General features: G+C 41.6%; 1 protein-coding gene across 1 annotated transcript in view; it reads left to right on the plus strand.

Annotated features, from left to right (window-relative positions):
* Positions 1 to 16348, plus strand: part of LMBRD1 (LMBR1 domain containing 1) — a 340404-nt gene that overhangs the window by 219013 nt on the left and 105043 nt on the right. Inside the window, exons 6-7 of the mRNA XM_077487418.1 lie at positions 13427 to 13515; positions 15473 to 15546. Of these exons, the coding sequence (XP_077343544.1) occupies positions 13427 to 13515; positions 15473 to 15546 (163 nt within the window). The remainder of the gene's footprint in view (positions 1 to 13426; positions 13516 to 15472; positions 15547 to 16348) is intronic.

Below are 16348 nucleotides of genomic sequence, written 5' to 3' on the forward strand. Positions count from 1 at the left end.
CATTTGCAGTCAAGGTTACTTTAGGGCTATAACAAATACTTCAAGACATTTAATATCATGCATACCATGAAAATGCCGTGGAACGCTATGTTCATCACATCCTTTTTTGAGGAGTCTATGGTGATCACCAGTTCTTGCGCATGAAGCACGTATGGTGCGACCCACATATAAAAGGCCGCAGGGACACCATAAAATATATATAGCAAAATCAGTAGAGCATGTAATGAGTTGTTTAATAATATAAGTTTTACCTATATTAGTATATGAGTGATAAATTGACAGGTCAGGCACCCTCTTTTTGCACTGAAAAATGGCTGTCCTGCTATCAAAATTAGATATGATGTGTAGAGGGGATCTGGTGGACTTATTTGTCCTTTTGCTTTGTGTGAATGTTTTTTATGGTCCGTGCTCTTCTGAAGGTTACTGGGGGGGGGGGGGGGGGGGGCGGCTTTTGGTAACTCGGGAGCCAGACGCTGGTTAATAATAAAATCGTATAACTTTTTTTTTATTATTCTGAAGACTGACTTAAACTTGTCGTTAAAAGTTGACACAAATTTGACTGTGTAATATCATTAGTTTTAACTAAAATATTATTTTCTTTATCGTACATCATGGGACACAGCGCCATAGTAGTAACTATATGGGTTATATAGGCCACCTTTAGGTGATGCACACCCTAGAAAGTAAATGTACTCCCTATATAACCCCTCCCCTTACCGGGAGTACCTCAGTTTTTTTTCCAGTGTCTTAGGTGGTGTTCACGAGTAAAGATGGGCTGTGCTGAGCTTCGCTGGAGTAATCTTTGCTGGAGCAAGCCATGCAGCCGAATCCATTCAAAGTGTGTTTTTAGGCCAAATTGAATGGTACCCAGGCCTAGTGTTGGAAGAAACAAGGTTTAGCCTGTAATATTTCTCTTTTTAGCCTCTTCCCGCCCGCCCTATAGCCGAATGACGGCCATAGAGCGGGTGCTTTCGTCCGGGAGGCCGTCCCTGGACGTCCTGTTGTTTACTTCCGCAATGCACGCCGCGGGCATGCATCGGGGAAGTTCTGTGTTTGCCGTGTCCCCCCGGAGACAGGCAAACACAGATTGCTGTAAACGGCCAATCACAGCGGCCGTTTACAGCATGATCAGCGTGTCCAATGTGAGATGATCTCATATGTAAACATATGAGATCATCTCTCAGCGCCGCTCTCCCTCCTCACACAGGCAGCGTGTGAGAGGGGAGAGATGAACGGCTGCAGCGGCCGTAAGTGTAAAAAAAAAAAAAAAAAAAATGCCATCCTGCCCCAGTGCTACCTGTCCCCAGTGCCACCTGTTAGTGCTATCTGTCCCCAGTGCCACCTGTTAGTGCCACCTGTTGTCAGTGCCATTTGTCCCCAGTGCCACGTATTAGTGCCATCTGTCATCAGTGCCACGTATAAGTGCCATCTGTCATTAGTGCCATCTGTCATCAGTGCCACGTGTCATTTTCCTGGTGCTCCAGGGCCTTCAAAAGTGTAATAGGTAGTCAACAAGTTAGATGTGTAATTTATGCTCCTAGAACACGTGATGGCGCTCCCTGCATGTTAAGCCTCTCTATGTGGCCAGGCTGTGAAAAAGTCCCACACATGTGGTATTGTAATACTCAGGAGGAGTAGCAGAATTTTTTTGGGGGTGTCATTTGTGGTATACACATACCATGTGAGAGAAATAACCTATTACAATGACAATTTTGTGGGAAAAAAAAATGAAAAATCTTAATTTTGCAAAGAATTGTGGGAAAAAAATGACAACATCAAAAAGCTCACCATGCCTCTTACTAAATACCTTGGAATGTCTACTTTCCAAAAAGGGGTCATTTGGGGGGTATTTGTACTTTTCTGGCTTGTTCGGGTCACAAGAAGCGAGATAGGCCACCAGTACATTAGATGTGATCAATTTTGTGTGATTCGCACCGCAGCTTGTAGACTCTCTAACTTTCACAAAGACCAAATAATATCCACTAATTTGGGTTATTTTTACCAAAGATATGTAGCAGTATAAATTGTGGCCAAAATTTATGAAGAAAAATTAATAATTTGCATAATTCTGTTACAGAAACAAAGAAATATGCATTTTTTTTTCAAAATTTTCGGTCTTTTTTCATTTATAGCGCAAAAAATAAAAAACCCCAGAGGTGATCAAATAAAAGGAAAGCTCTATCTGTGGGAAAAAAAGGACAAAAATTTTATTTGGGTACAGTGTTGCATGACTGAGTAATTTGTTATTCAAAGTGTGAGAGCACCGAAAGCTGAAAATTGGTCTGGGCAGGAAGGGTGTTTAAGTGCCCAGTAAGCAAGTGGTTAGAGAGCTGGACCCAGGGATCCAGTGCTTTTGTTTTTTTCAGCCATATAGCTTCCTGGCTATACGGGTCCAAGGGTGTGGCACCCCCGCTCCTTGAAGGTTTTCTAACTGAGCCCGCCGTGAGGAGTGAAGATTGGGTCTGTTTGGTTTACCACAGAACCCTGCGGCAGGATAAGGTAAGTGGAGATTCCTAAGGAATTTTTTAAGTTCTTAAGGGTTTTCTCCTTTAAGTAAATGTTGTCATGGCTAAAGTCGCCACCCGGGGCTGTCAAGAGCACGTACCTGTTCCATACTTGTCAGATCTCGTTCTGTCTCAGCAGAAGCTGCATGCTTCCTCCAGTCCTAAGCCTCTGGTAAGAGAATGGGGGGGGGGGATGGGTTTCTTCAGAATACATCCCCCCCCTGTCAGGGCTCGCCTCTCCAGGAGGTAAAGGGACCCCGGTATTCAGCTCTGCTCCCTCTTAGCCCTTGTACACACGGTCGGAGATTCCGTCGGAATGTGTCCGATCGGAGCGTTTTGTCGGATATTCCGACTGCGTGTGGTCTGCATTGGACTGTTTCCGTCGGACCAACTTTTCCAACTTGCCGGAAATATTTTCAGACAAAATGCTCCGATAGGACATACTCCGATCATGTGTCGAGAATTCCGATCGGACAAAGTGCCACACATGCTCAGATCAAGTTCCTACACCGAAGCTATTGGCTACTAGCGTGAACATAGTCTCGTCGTAACGAAATCACGTCAGATTTTCCGACAACTTTGTCCGACTGTGTGTATACAACAGTTTTGGACAAAATTCGACGGATTTGGTTGTCGGAATCTCCGACCGCGTGTACAAGGGCTTACACCGCTGTCGACCTGTTTTTTTTTTTTTTTCTCCGTCCCTCCCTTGGATTCGCATGTGAGTGTGGCTCTGCTCCTCTCCGCCACCCCCCCCCCCACATGCCGATCTGGTCGATCGGAGGCTGCTCGCGCGGGAAAGAATCTGTTTTAAACAAAAAGTGGGGAGGGTGGAAGACGGCAGGAGGAGGGGGGGCATGGCTTAGCAAAGTCCACACGCAGGACAGTTGGCTATAAAATGCCACATTTGCAGGCTGCATTTGTCTAATGGAGGTACACAGAGCAGACTGGGGAATGTGAGTGTGATGACGCAGGCATTCCCCAGGCACGTTCACCTAAGCATCAGCTGAGCATTAATAGCAGCAGCAGTTGCTGGACTATTTGCTCAGCAGTGGGTGCATTTTTTTTTTTCTGTCACTACCTCTGTGTTTGTGTTTGGCAGAAGGGGAGATGCAAACACCCCAAAAAATAACTCAAAGGTGTTATCCTCCGCCTCTGAGGACCCTGCTCTTGCTTCTGCTGCACTATCCTCCCCTGGAGGAATTGGGTAGGCCGGTCAGAGTGAGCCATCGGGTTCGGCAAGTGTTGCCACTGTTTCCAACGTTTCAGCCCCTGTCTTTATTACTGAGGATGTTTTCTCAGCTATGATGGGATTGGAAGAAAGGTTAACAGCTTTAATCACGTCTTCCCAGAATGAGAGAGAGCGTGTTGGGCCCCTCTCTACCACCCAGGACCCTCAAACAGAGGAACAGCGGAAGGGAGAAGATGAATCCCCCTCAGGGGATCATGAAAATGCTGATGACTCCTCTTCCAAGGGGTCAAGTGTGGATGACTCTGCTTCAGCTGCACATTCTGAGAAATTGCTGGTGCAATCTCTTACTAAAATGGTCCGCTACACATTTAACCGCTTAAGGACCGCCTCCACATTTACGTCGGCAGAATGGCACGGCTGGGCACAATCGCGTACCTGTACGTAGCTCTTTTAAGTGCCCAGCCGTGGGTCGCGTGCCGCCGGCGGCACGCTCGCGTCCCGGTGCTGAGCTCCATGGCCGCGGGACCCGCGGACCCGATCGCCGCAGGTGACCTGCGATCGGGTCACAGAGCTGAAGGAGAGGTAAGTGTAAACAAACCTCTCCTCATGCTTCCTAGTGTGGCTGTCACTGATCGTCTGTTCCCTGTTGTAGGGAAAGACTATCAGTGACGTCACATGCCAAGCCACACCCCCAACAGTAAAAAAATAAAACGCGTTACACTTAATGTCCCTCACTTAAGCGGGCTCCTTCTCCAGGGCCAGGAACATCAGCCTCCAGGCAGTCACGATGGCCTCCGTCTTCAGGTTCAAGGGGTAAACCTCAGGATCAAACCTAGGGACAAAAGTCCTGGAGCAGGAAACCTACAAGACAGAATACTAAAGCCTCCTTATGAAGGGGTGCCCTCGCTCCCTCGAGTAGGGGGAAGGCTTCTGCAGTTCTCAACGGTCTGGCAAGAAGAGTTTCAGGACAGACGGGTGATCTCCACAATATCTCTAGGTTACAAACTAGAGTTCTGAGAGTTTCCGTCTCCTTGTTTCCTCAGGTCAAATGTCCCCAAAGATCCAGAGAAAAAAGTCTCTCTAGCATTAGACTTTTGTCTGAAAAAGTGATCATGGTGGGACCCATGAAAGAGCAGGGGTTGGGATTTTAGTCAAACCTTTTCATGGTGCCAAACCCAAATGGAGATGTCAGACCCATTCTAGATCTCAAAGATCTAAACCGATTCCTGAATATCCACTCTTTTTGCATGGAATCGATCCGATCAGTAGTCTCCATCCTACAAGGAGGCATCAAGGATGCATACCTGCATGTGCCTATATTCCCCGCTCACTAGAAGTATCTGCATTTCATGGTAGAAAAACTCAATTTTCAGTTTGTAGCTTTACCTTTAGGTCTAGCTACTGCACCTCGGGTGTTTACAAAAGTTCTGGCCCCTCCTCTGTCCAAGTTAAGGGCTCAAGGTATAACAATTGTGGCATACCTTGACGACCTGCACTTGATAGATCAGTCAGTAGCCCACTTAAACCAAAGCATGGTCACCACAGTCAACTACCTGGAATATATAGGTTGGATCCTCATTCTTGAGAAATCTTCTTTAAAACCATTAAGAAGATTAGAGTACTTTGATCATAGATACAGCCCAGAAAAGGGTGTTTTTACCCCAGGCAAAAATCAGTTCCATAAAAGAGCTTGTTCAGGTGGTCAGGGCAAAGAAGGATCCTTCTATTCGCCTTTGCATGAGGTTGTTGGAAAAGATGGTGGCTTTATTTAAAATGGTTCGCTATGCTCAGTTTCATTTGAGACTGCTGCAAAACCGTATCCTATCTGCTTGGAATAAGAAGGTCCAAGCGCTAGATTTTCCAATGCGTCTGTCATCAAAAGTGCGCCAGAGCCTCAGTTGATGGAGGATATCCAAGACTTTGCAGAAGGGGAAATCCTTAATGCCAGTTACCTGGAAGGTGGTAACAACAGATGCCAGCCTTTCAGGTTGGGAAGCGGTCCTGGAAGAAGCGATTGTCCAAGGAAAAAGGACCTTGCCCATTAACATTCTAGAGATTCGGGCAGCACGTTTAGCCCTAAGGGCCTGGACGTTCAGGTTGCGGAATTGTCAGACAATGCCACAGCAGTGGCTTATATCAATCATCAAGGGACACCAGAAGTCATGCAGCCCAGGGAGAGGTAAACCATATCCTAGCCTGGACAAAAGAGCTTGTGCCATGCATATTGGCAATCTTCATTCCGGGGATAGAGAACTTGCAGGCGGACTACTACAGTTGGTCCCTTCACCCCGACATCTTCCTGATCATATGCCAAAGATGGGGCGGGGGGGGGGGGGGGTTCCGGATGTGGATCTGTTTGTGTCCAGGTTCAACAACAAAGTCAACAACTTTGTGTCAAGAACAAGCATATGATAAAAGCAGCGAAGATGTGTATCCCAGCTAAATGGCGCTCCTCAGAACCATTGTCCAGAGCAGACTGGTTCAGATGCATCCAAAAGACTGCAGACATGGAGGAACTGATCCATCAAGCGAAAGACACCCCCTCCAAATTTAGGAACCTCTGGTCCTGCTGGCTACACTACACTACTACAGCAGAATACAGATGGCGTGAGGAAAACCTGGGTGCTGTGGCGGAGGAATGAGCCAGGTTACATCCTCCCCCTTCCCCCTCCCCACTACCCTATCCAACCTCTCACTAAACTTAACCCGGCGCCCTCTAATCTCCTTTCTCAACATACTCTCCCCTCCCCCACTCCACTACCATGCCTACACCCCTAATCCCATCATCTCGGGCCCCCACATCAGCAAATCGACACATGACCTGGTACAAACATCACCCATACTGCTATCCATGTGTCGATATGACACACCCATCTGAACTCTATGGAACTAATTACCTATACCACCTTGATTACTACAGTTATAGCAGTTATGCTACTATTTTTATAGTTGTGTTTTTTTCTCATCAATAGTCTTTGCTCTCATTTTATCATCATTTCCTCAAGGGAAATGATGCTCCCCAATCTGTTAAACATGACGGATATATCCACATTCATGCAACTACCTATTTACCCTTTTCACTCTCTAAAGCAATTTTGCATAATGACAATGAGGTGTGCTGTTCCCTACCCCCCTGACACAGCTTGCTCCCGAACGGGGTGTCTTGGGATAAGGGACAGCACACCTCACACTACACTCATTGCACAGTAAAGTTTATGCGGTACACCCATACCTGTTATCTTATTCTATCATACAACCTTACTCAATTGTCTACCCTCACCCTGTTTTATTATATGACAGACTTTGTATCACTGCATTTCTTTATTATTGTGAAAAATTTCAATAAAAAGCATTTAAATAAAAAAAAATTACGGTTTGGCTATTGAAACCCACATTCTGAAAAATCGTGGGCTTTCAGGTTCAGTAATATCTGCCTTGATTATTGCAAAGGTAGCTTCCAGAGTCATTTATTATAGAGTCTGGAGGGCATATGTTTCCTGGTGTGAGTCCAGGGGTTGGCATCCTAGAAAATGTTATAGGTAGAATTCTTGCTTTTCTACAAATAGAGATGAAGCTGGACTTGAGTACCATCAAAGGTCAGGTCTCGGCCTTATTGGTATTGTTCCAATGACCACTTGCTTCACATTCTCTGGTCGATTAATTTTATACAGGGGGTAACATGGCTTAATCTGGTTAGGTCACTCTTGAAACCTTGGGACCTGAATCTAGTTTTTCAGGTTTTGAGCCAATACGGCATACTCCCTTGATCCTTTTGACAAGGAAGTTAGTTTTTCTGGTTGCCATATCTTCTACAAGAAGGGTATCCGAGTTGGCTGCTCTTTCTTCCAAAGAGCCATATTTAATTATTCACAAGGCTAAGGTGGTATTGCATCCTCATCCTAACTTTCTACCAAAGGTAGTGTCAGGTTTTCATCTAAACCAGGATATTTTTCTACCTTCATTTTTTCCAGAACCCTGTTCCATGGAAGAAAAGTCGCTACATTCTCTTGATGTATTGAGAGCAGTCAGTCTACTTGAAAGCGACTTCTCTGATTCGGAAAACTGATGTTTTGTTTGTGCTGCCTGAAGGTCCTAGAAAAGGACAGGCAGCATCAAAATCCACTGGATTCGGCAAGTGATTGTTCAGGCTTATGGTTTGAAAGGGAAAACGCCACCTTTTCAAATCCAAGCACACTCCACCAGGGCTGTTAGTGCTTCATGGGCAGTGCATCCCCAAGCCTCCATGGCTCAAATCTGCAAGGCCACAACTTGGTCTTCAGTCCATACATTCACCAGATTCTATCAGGTGGATGTAAAAAGACAGGAGGCTATCGCCTTTGGGCACAGTGTGCTGCAGGCAGCAGTATAGGTCCTCGGGTCTGATGACACCCTACTTTGGTTTGTGTCTCCCTCCTTTCAGATAGCATTGCTCTGGGACATGCCATATAGTTACAACTATGGTCTGTGTCCCATGATGTACGATAAAGAAAATAGGATTTTTATAATGGCTTACCTGTAAAATCATTTTCTTGGAGTACATCACAGGACACAGAGGTCCCACCCCTCTTTCTGGTATACACATGTATTGCTTTGCTACAAAAACTGAGGTACTCCCGGTAAGGGAAGGGGTTATATAGGGAGTAAACTTCCTGTCTAGGGTGTGCCAGTGTCCATCACCTAAAGGTGGCATATATAACCCATATAGTTACTACTATGGCTTTGTGTCCTGTGATGTACTCCAAGAAAAGGATTTTACAGGTAAGCTGTTATAAAAAAAAATCCTATTTTTAGCTTGAGGATTCATGTGTGAAAAGAAAGCATCTTGAATTAAGTTCCTCAAATTTTTGTATCATAAAGCCACCCTGTGTGACAGTCGTCCACTCTCGAACAATTTCTCCTCAGTCTATTAAACTGTCTCCTAGGAATGTTCTTCCTCCGTATGGGGTGGTGGCAACTGTTAAAATGCAGGTAGAATTAACTGCATGTGCCGGAATGGATAATTGCCTCTGGGAAAGAGGGGGGAAGGGTGGGGTTTGGTCTAGAACAATGGTAGCTTGTGTAGTGTGTGTAATGTATATATATAATCTATAGTCAAATGGGTCACGTTCCAATTTGTTGGTTTTCTTTAAAATTGGGTTTACCTCACCTTAACGTTTTTGTTTAGAACTTGTAACCACTTTGAGTATAGACAGGAAGTACTGAATTCTCTTGTGCTTCTTTTCTTTTGCTTGTTGTGCCATCTCCTGAAAGTACACAAGTCTTTGATAGATCCTCCGGGAAGACCAATAGTGACTAGTACCAATAGCTTTACTAATGGCTTATCAATGTATATCCATTTTTTTCTACAACCCCTGGTTTGCCAACTCCCATCTTATATTAGAGACTCAAGTCAATTTATTGGTGTCTTCCAACATTATACTTGGGAAGAGGGGTATCTGTGGGCATCGCTCGATGTTGCATCCCTTTTATACATCTGTACCTCATGTGGTAGGACTTATGGCCATACAACATTTCCTCACCCAGAATGGAAACATCAATTCTTTGCCGTCACAATTTCTGATTAAGTCAACTGAATTCTGCTTGACACAGTCACTTCACATTTTTCACACAATTTTATTTACAATTTAGGGGCACAGCCATAGGGGCAAACTTTTCTCCAGTATACACCAACCTTATGATGGGCTAATGGGAGGAGGGTTACATTTGGACCAGCAACCCATTTGCTGAGCGCATTGTGTTTTTCGCCAGATACATTGACATCCTGCTCATCAGGAGTGGTTCCCCTCCTTCATGGCTCACTGTAATGCCAATGCCTTCGGTTTGACCTTTACACACGTACTCTATTTTAACGAGTTGGTGTTTTTGGATTTAGTGTTGACCCAAGATGATAGTAGGTTTGTTACCAAGAATCACATTAAACCCACCAGTGGGAATTCCTACCTGCATTTTAACAGTTGCCACAACCCCATATGGAAGCAGAACATTCCTAGGGAACAGCTTAATAGACTGAGGAGAAATTGTTCAAGAGTCGACGACTATGTCACACAGGGTTTCTTGTCACATATGAATCCTTCCTCTAAAAATAATATTTTAGTTGAAATGAATGACAATTACGCAGTTAGATTTGTGTCAACTTTTAACAACAAGTTTTTAAGTCAGTCTCCAGAATAATAAAAAGACCATAAAAAACATATTGGCATCAAGCAAAATGACAAATAAGTCTACCAGAACCCCTCTAGACATCAGATCGTATCTCAATAACAGGACAGGCATTTTTCAGTGCAAAAAAGAGGATGCCTGACCTGTCAATTTATCACTCTTGGCAGCAATAAGATCATTACTAATATAGATAAAACTTGTATAATTAAACAATTCATCACATGCTCTACTGATGTTGTTATATATGGTTTTACTGTGTCCCTGCAGCCTTTTATACGTGAGTCGCACCATATGTGCTTTTACTCGCAAGAATTGGTGATCACCGTAGACTCATCGCAAAAGGATGTGATGAACATGGCGTTCCATAGCATTTTCATCGCATGCATAATGACAATATTAAATGCCTGGCAGTATTTGTTATAAAGACCATCAATCCAGGGATTGGAAACATGCAGTTTTGTTTATCCCCTCCAAAACTTCCCTCCCCAATACACTATTTAAACTTCCTGGTTGCCCATTTCCTTGATTTTGAAAAAGCGCATGCGTGCGTAAAGCGTTATCAAGGCCACCGAAAAGCTTGCATTTCACTGCAGCCCACAATGTATTCCAGTCTTTACAACCTCCAGCAATGCTGACCGTCATCTGTCAGGCATTCCAGCTCTAGTTGTTATCCCTTTGGTTATTGCACAGCCCCAGGATACTCCCATACAGCGGTGAACAGCAGCTCCTCAAGCGTATTGGATTGAGCAGCGTGAATCTATCTGCAGCATTGTGGTATTTCTTCCCCTTTCTGTCAGCATTCTAGTGATCTGCTGCTTCTGACATGTGACACACAGAGTTTGGTTTCCCATCTCTCCACTGAATGCTGCCTCCGCCTTCTCCTCCTCCTCCTCCTCCTCCTCCAGTACGTCGTCCAGCCTCTCTCATACGCTGGTGAGTGCTTTGCACACTTGGCTACAGCGCAGCAAGGGATCCCCCCCCCCCCCCCCGCAGAAAGGGTTTTTACCTCTTACCCAGATGCCGTCAGCCCTTCGTTGCTCTGTGGACTCCTGGTGACACCGTAAGCCTTCTATTTTATCACTCCCCATTCCTCCCTGTTTGACAACAGGATTGGATTTTATCCTCCAGCTATGGCTGTCATCCAGCTGCACTGGGCTTGGACCCCATGCCATTGACTGTGACACCTTCTTATTCACACATGGCTATGTTTTAGCACTGGTGACATTTGTTGTTAATACCTGCCAAACAAAAACGTATTTATAAAAAAAAAAAAGGGCACGTGCACTAAGTGTCATTTTTATCTGCTGCTAACTTCCTCTACTATCAGCATGATTCACTCCTGACACCAATACAAAAAAGGTGATGAGAGGTTGCTCCAGCTTATTGACAGCCTTTATTCCATGTTTGACGGGGGTGTGTCCCTTTTCCTCCAATCAGCTCTGAACTCTCTTCACTGAGCTCTGGAAAGTGTAATTTCTGCTCTCCATTCCCTTTTTACTGACTGTTCAGACGAGCTGTTAAAATTCTGGACTTTAAACAGATGCAGAGAAGACCGCAGATAAACTGGTACAACTATGTAGGAGGATGTGTTTCAGCTCTATCACCTGAGGACATTCACTTCACTGGGTATATGTAATGGTTTACAAACAGTTTTAATCCATATCTCCCCCGTAGAGTTAATGTTTTTGGCCAGATATTCATATTTCATTTTCATTTTTGTTTTGGAAAAAGCTTGTGTAGCTTGGTTCAATTGTGATGAAATTATCAGAAGCTCTCATTACTGTTTTATCCATTTATTTTGAAAATTCCACATTATAAATTGATGGCATTGTTACTTAGCTGAGACTTGTAGCTTTCAAACAGAGCCAAAGATTCTGAGCATCTGGTACCTACTAGGAAATGTGAATGGTGAAAGAGAGCAGACCAACAATTTCTACAGTTAATGGGCACGGGAAATAAGCAACATTTTCAAATAACAACCCTCGTTTTATTTGCTTTAAAATATTTTTAAAAGGCTGTTAGGATTTTTATGTATTTTTTCTAAAATATATGTGAACCCTCACCATACATGCAAAGAAACCAAAGCAAATAAGTTCAGAAATGAAGTTGTGTGTAATAAAATGGAAAGACACAGGGAAAAGTATTAAACACGCTAACTGAAATTTGTTTAATTATTGGTACAAAATCCTTTGTTGGTAATGACCGCTTAAAGACGCCTCTTGTATAGAGAAACTAGTCGCATGCATTGCCAGTGTGTGATTTTGATTCTTTCTTCCACACAAACCGTCTTCAAATCTTTAAGGTTCCATGGGCCTCCTCAATGAACTCTGATCTTTAGTTCTTTCCATAGATTTTCTATTGGATTCAAGGCATGTGATTGGCTAGGCCATTCTAGCAGCTTTATTTTCTTAGAAACCAGTTGTTTCCTTGGCTTTGTATTTGGGATCATTGTCTTGCTGAAATTTCCTCCCTCATTTCATCTTTATCATCCTGGTAGATGAGCAGATTTTTATCAAGAATGTATTGGTACATTTTTCCAGTCACCTTCCTTGACATAAAGTTTGCAAGTACCTTGTGCTGAAAAACAGCCCCACACCATCATGTTCCCACCTCCAAACTTCACTGTTGGTATTGGTATTTTTGGAGTGATGTGCAGTGCCATTTGACCTCCAAATGTGGAGTGTATTATGGCATCCAAAGAGTTCAATTTCAGTCTCATCTGACCAGACTATATTCTCCCATTATTTTACAGGCTTGTCTAAATGTTGTGCAGCAAACTTTAAGCAAGCTTCAACATGCTTTTTGTTCAGCATGCATACAGTGCTCACTGGAACATTCAGAAGTTTAGAAATCCTTCTGTATCCAATGCCATCAGTATGTTTTGCAACAATAAGATTGCAAAGGTGTTGACAGAGCTTTTTGCTTTTACACATCATGAGATGTTTCTTGTGCGACACCTTTTTATAGGACATCAGTTGAAACTGAACCAGCTGATATTAATTTGCACTGACAAGGGGCAGGATTGCTTTCTAGATACTGATAGATTTCAGCTGGTTTACTGGCTTTCCATTACTTTTTGCACCTCCCTTTCCCACATGTGTTAAATAGTTTTTCATTTTATTACACATAACTTAATTTCTGAACGTATTTGTTTTTTTGTATGTATGGACTACATGGGTTGTTACCGATATGTGTTGAAAATGTCATGTCAATAGCACCTTTTAGAAATCTGTGTTACCTATAAAATTGGTGACGTTCTGAGTACTTATTTTCCTCTGTGTGTATGCGTGCGTATGTTTGTGTAATATATACACACACACACACACACACACACACTCATTGGAGGACAGGCAGGCTGTACTCTCAGCACAGCCAGAAAACGGACCACACTGGGATAGATGTGCTTCTATACCCGGTGTGGTCAGTTTGAAATGGGAAAGCAGAGGACTGGTAGGATCAGAAATGCAACAAGAACAGGATAATTTTTATCATGGTACAACAGACACATCAAGAGTATGAAATGCTGGGGTAACATACGCTTCAATTAATTTTGTTCTTTGCTTTTCTATAGAGCATTTGTTCCACTGGATTTTCCTACAAACAAAAATATCACAGAGTTTGAAAAAATCAAGATATTATTTCAAGAACTTGGTAGCAGTCGTAAGTTGTAATTTTTTATTTTTTTTTGCTTCTTTTCCCCTCTACAGTTATTCTAGTTGTGAATGCTTTTTTTGTCCTACTAACAGCTTTTACGTTGCATATGCTTTCTTTAATATTAAACTTGGTGATTTGGATAGACACAGCTTTACCTATTTATGCCTTCAATTTATAGAATACATGAGATTATGGAAAGGTCATTAAAAAATTTTTTGACACAACATGCATCCACCCAAGCAATATATATATATATTTATATATATATATATATATATATATATATATATATATATATATATATATATATATATATATATATATATATATATATATATTATTATTTTTTATTTATTTAAATGTTGAATTTCCAAACAAAATACAGAAATATTAAAGATAAATCAGAATTGTCGATAAATAATCAGGTATAGCAATAAACATACAAAACTCTATCAAAGTAATGGAACGTAGTATTCTGAATTATCAAACGAAAAATACATAAACAGTATAGTAAAATCCATCTCCTGTTTACTTGGTGGCCTCTGTAATAGGAAGTCCTGTCTCCTGGGCCACCATTGGACCACTGTTATGTCTATCATAGGAGATTCACATTGTATGCAATCTGTCTGCACTCGTTGCACCCCCTCCCTGTCCCCTCTGGGCTGCAGATGGGCATCGATCAGGCTGCACTGATGTCAATGGTGAGGCTGCTGCATTGATGGCAATGGCGAAGCTGCAGATGGGCACTGACCTTTATTTTGCTTCAAAGTTCCTTGTTTCAAATAAAAAAATTTTCCCGGAAACTTCCCTCTTAAAATGAATGTGCGTATTATACGCCGATAAAAACAGTATTCTTTCTTTGGTATGATTTCAGCAGACATTACTGTGCTTTTCACATCAACATTATTTTATGTGAAATATCTGCTAAAACATCTATTTTTAGCATATTTTTTTTTTTTTTGTAAATTACGTTTAGTGTTCATAATTGCCTTTAATTTGCCACTGTTTTCGTTTTTTTTGCTTTTGGAAAGAATCCAAACTGCACAGAAAGGGCAAAAGTCCAAAAGCCAGTACCATATCATTGAGTCCTAGAGTTTATAAGAATGTCTTTCTGTAGGTTGCAGTTTTGCGAATCTAGTCTGCATTTTTTTTGTTTTTTGAAAAGACAGTTTGTGGCTTTCAATGGCCCAGCATCAGATACCACATAACACATGCAAACATTTAAAAACAGCACAGAGATGGAAACAAGCCCTTATTCCTGATAAACACATTTGCTTTTGCTACTTAGAAGAAGCACTGCTGTGTTACGATCATAACCTGGGGAAAGCGCCACTCCCAGAGGATGTTCTACTTTTTAAAATCTGTTTAGAAAATGTTTTTTCTTAGCTTATTCATCAAGTCATCTTTGGGATTTGTCATCTAGTTAACTTTAGGCACTGTAGTTGCTTTGTAAACTGCATGATACAAATCTCAATGTGTGAATGACAAAATAAAACTAGCTTAGCTGTCAGTTTTTTTTTTTTTTGGCTTGCTGATGTTCTATTTTTATTTTTTTTTATTTTTTAATGAGTGGTTTGTTAACTAGGGAGTCCTTTCATCAACATATCCATGAACTTATGCAGATTTAGCTACTGCTGATGCTTGGGAAGATATGTTTTTGCATTTGAATACAACAAATATGTTCTTTTGTCATCTGTGTACAAATATAAATACCACAATAGAATGTGTTTGCCATTGACTTTGGATAGCATTGTATAATTTACTCATTGGCCATGCATATGCAATATATGTCCAAGTATTTTTCCCACAAAAAGGAAATCTTTGAATTCATGTGCAAATAAGTGATGAAAAGAAATGAATTACTCTTTTAATTCAAAACAGCACTATCAGCATTTGAAATAAACTTTTTTTTTTTTTTAATTCATGTGCGAGTTTTTCCCTTTTATAACACTTTGTTTTTCAGATGGTTTGGATGCCTTGTCATTTTCTATTAGTTCCTTGACCTTGATAGGAATGTTGGCAGCAATCACCTACACAGTAAGTTTTTCTTAATTTCCTCTTTTGTGTCTTGAAATCCAAATGCAAGTCTTTTTAAGTGATATTATTATGATTCAGGCATGACAGAATGATAAGCCTTTATTTTTTCTTTCCAAGAGCATTACTAACCCATTACAAATGGGAACCAGATTCTAATTTTGTTTACTGTTAATTATTCATCATCCAGATGAAAACACATACGTATTAATGACAATGCTCTACTTTTTCAAATGAAAATGTTGGAATATATACAGACTGCTAGTGGTTCGGTCATAACCACCTATATTAACAACCATCAGTTTAGTAGTTGTTTAAAGAGAATACACTTGTATACAGTGCCTTAAAGTATTCATACCCCATAATTTTTTTTACAATTTTTTTGTCATGTTAAAACCAAAAATGTAAATGATTTTTACTGGGATTTTATGTGATAGACCCACACAGTAGCACGTAATTGTGAAGTGGACGCAAAATGATAAATGGTTTTAAATAAAAAAAAATAAAAAAATGTAAAAAGTGTGGCGTGTATTGATATTCAGCCCCCTTAGTCAATACTATTTAGAACCAACTTTCGTGCAATTACAGCTGCAAGTCTTTTTGGGTATGTCTCTACCAGCTTTGCACATAGAGAGACATTTTTGCCCATTCTTCTTTGCAAAATATCTCAAGCTCTGTCGGATTGGATGGGAGAGAACATCTGTGAACAGCAATTTTCAAGTCTTGCCACAGATTCTCAATTGGATTTAGGTCTGGACTTTGGGCCATTCTAACACATGAATATGCTTTGATCCAAACCATTCTA

Source organism: Lithobates pipiens, unplaced genomic scaffold (genome assembly GCF_037356315.1).
Source record: "Lithobates pipiens isolate NorthernLeopardFrog02 unplaced genomic scaffold, aLitPip1_a1.2 Scaffold_18, whole genome shotgun sequence".
Taxonomy (NCBI): domain Eukaryota; kingdom Metazoa; phylum Chordata; class Amphibia; order Anura; family Ranidae; genus Lithobates; species Lithobates pipiens.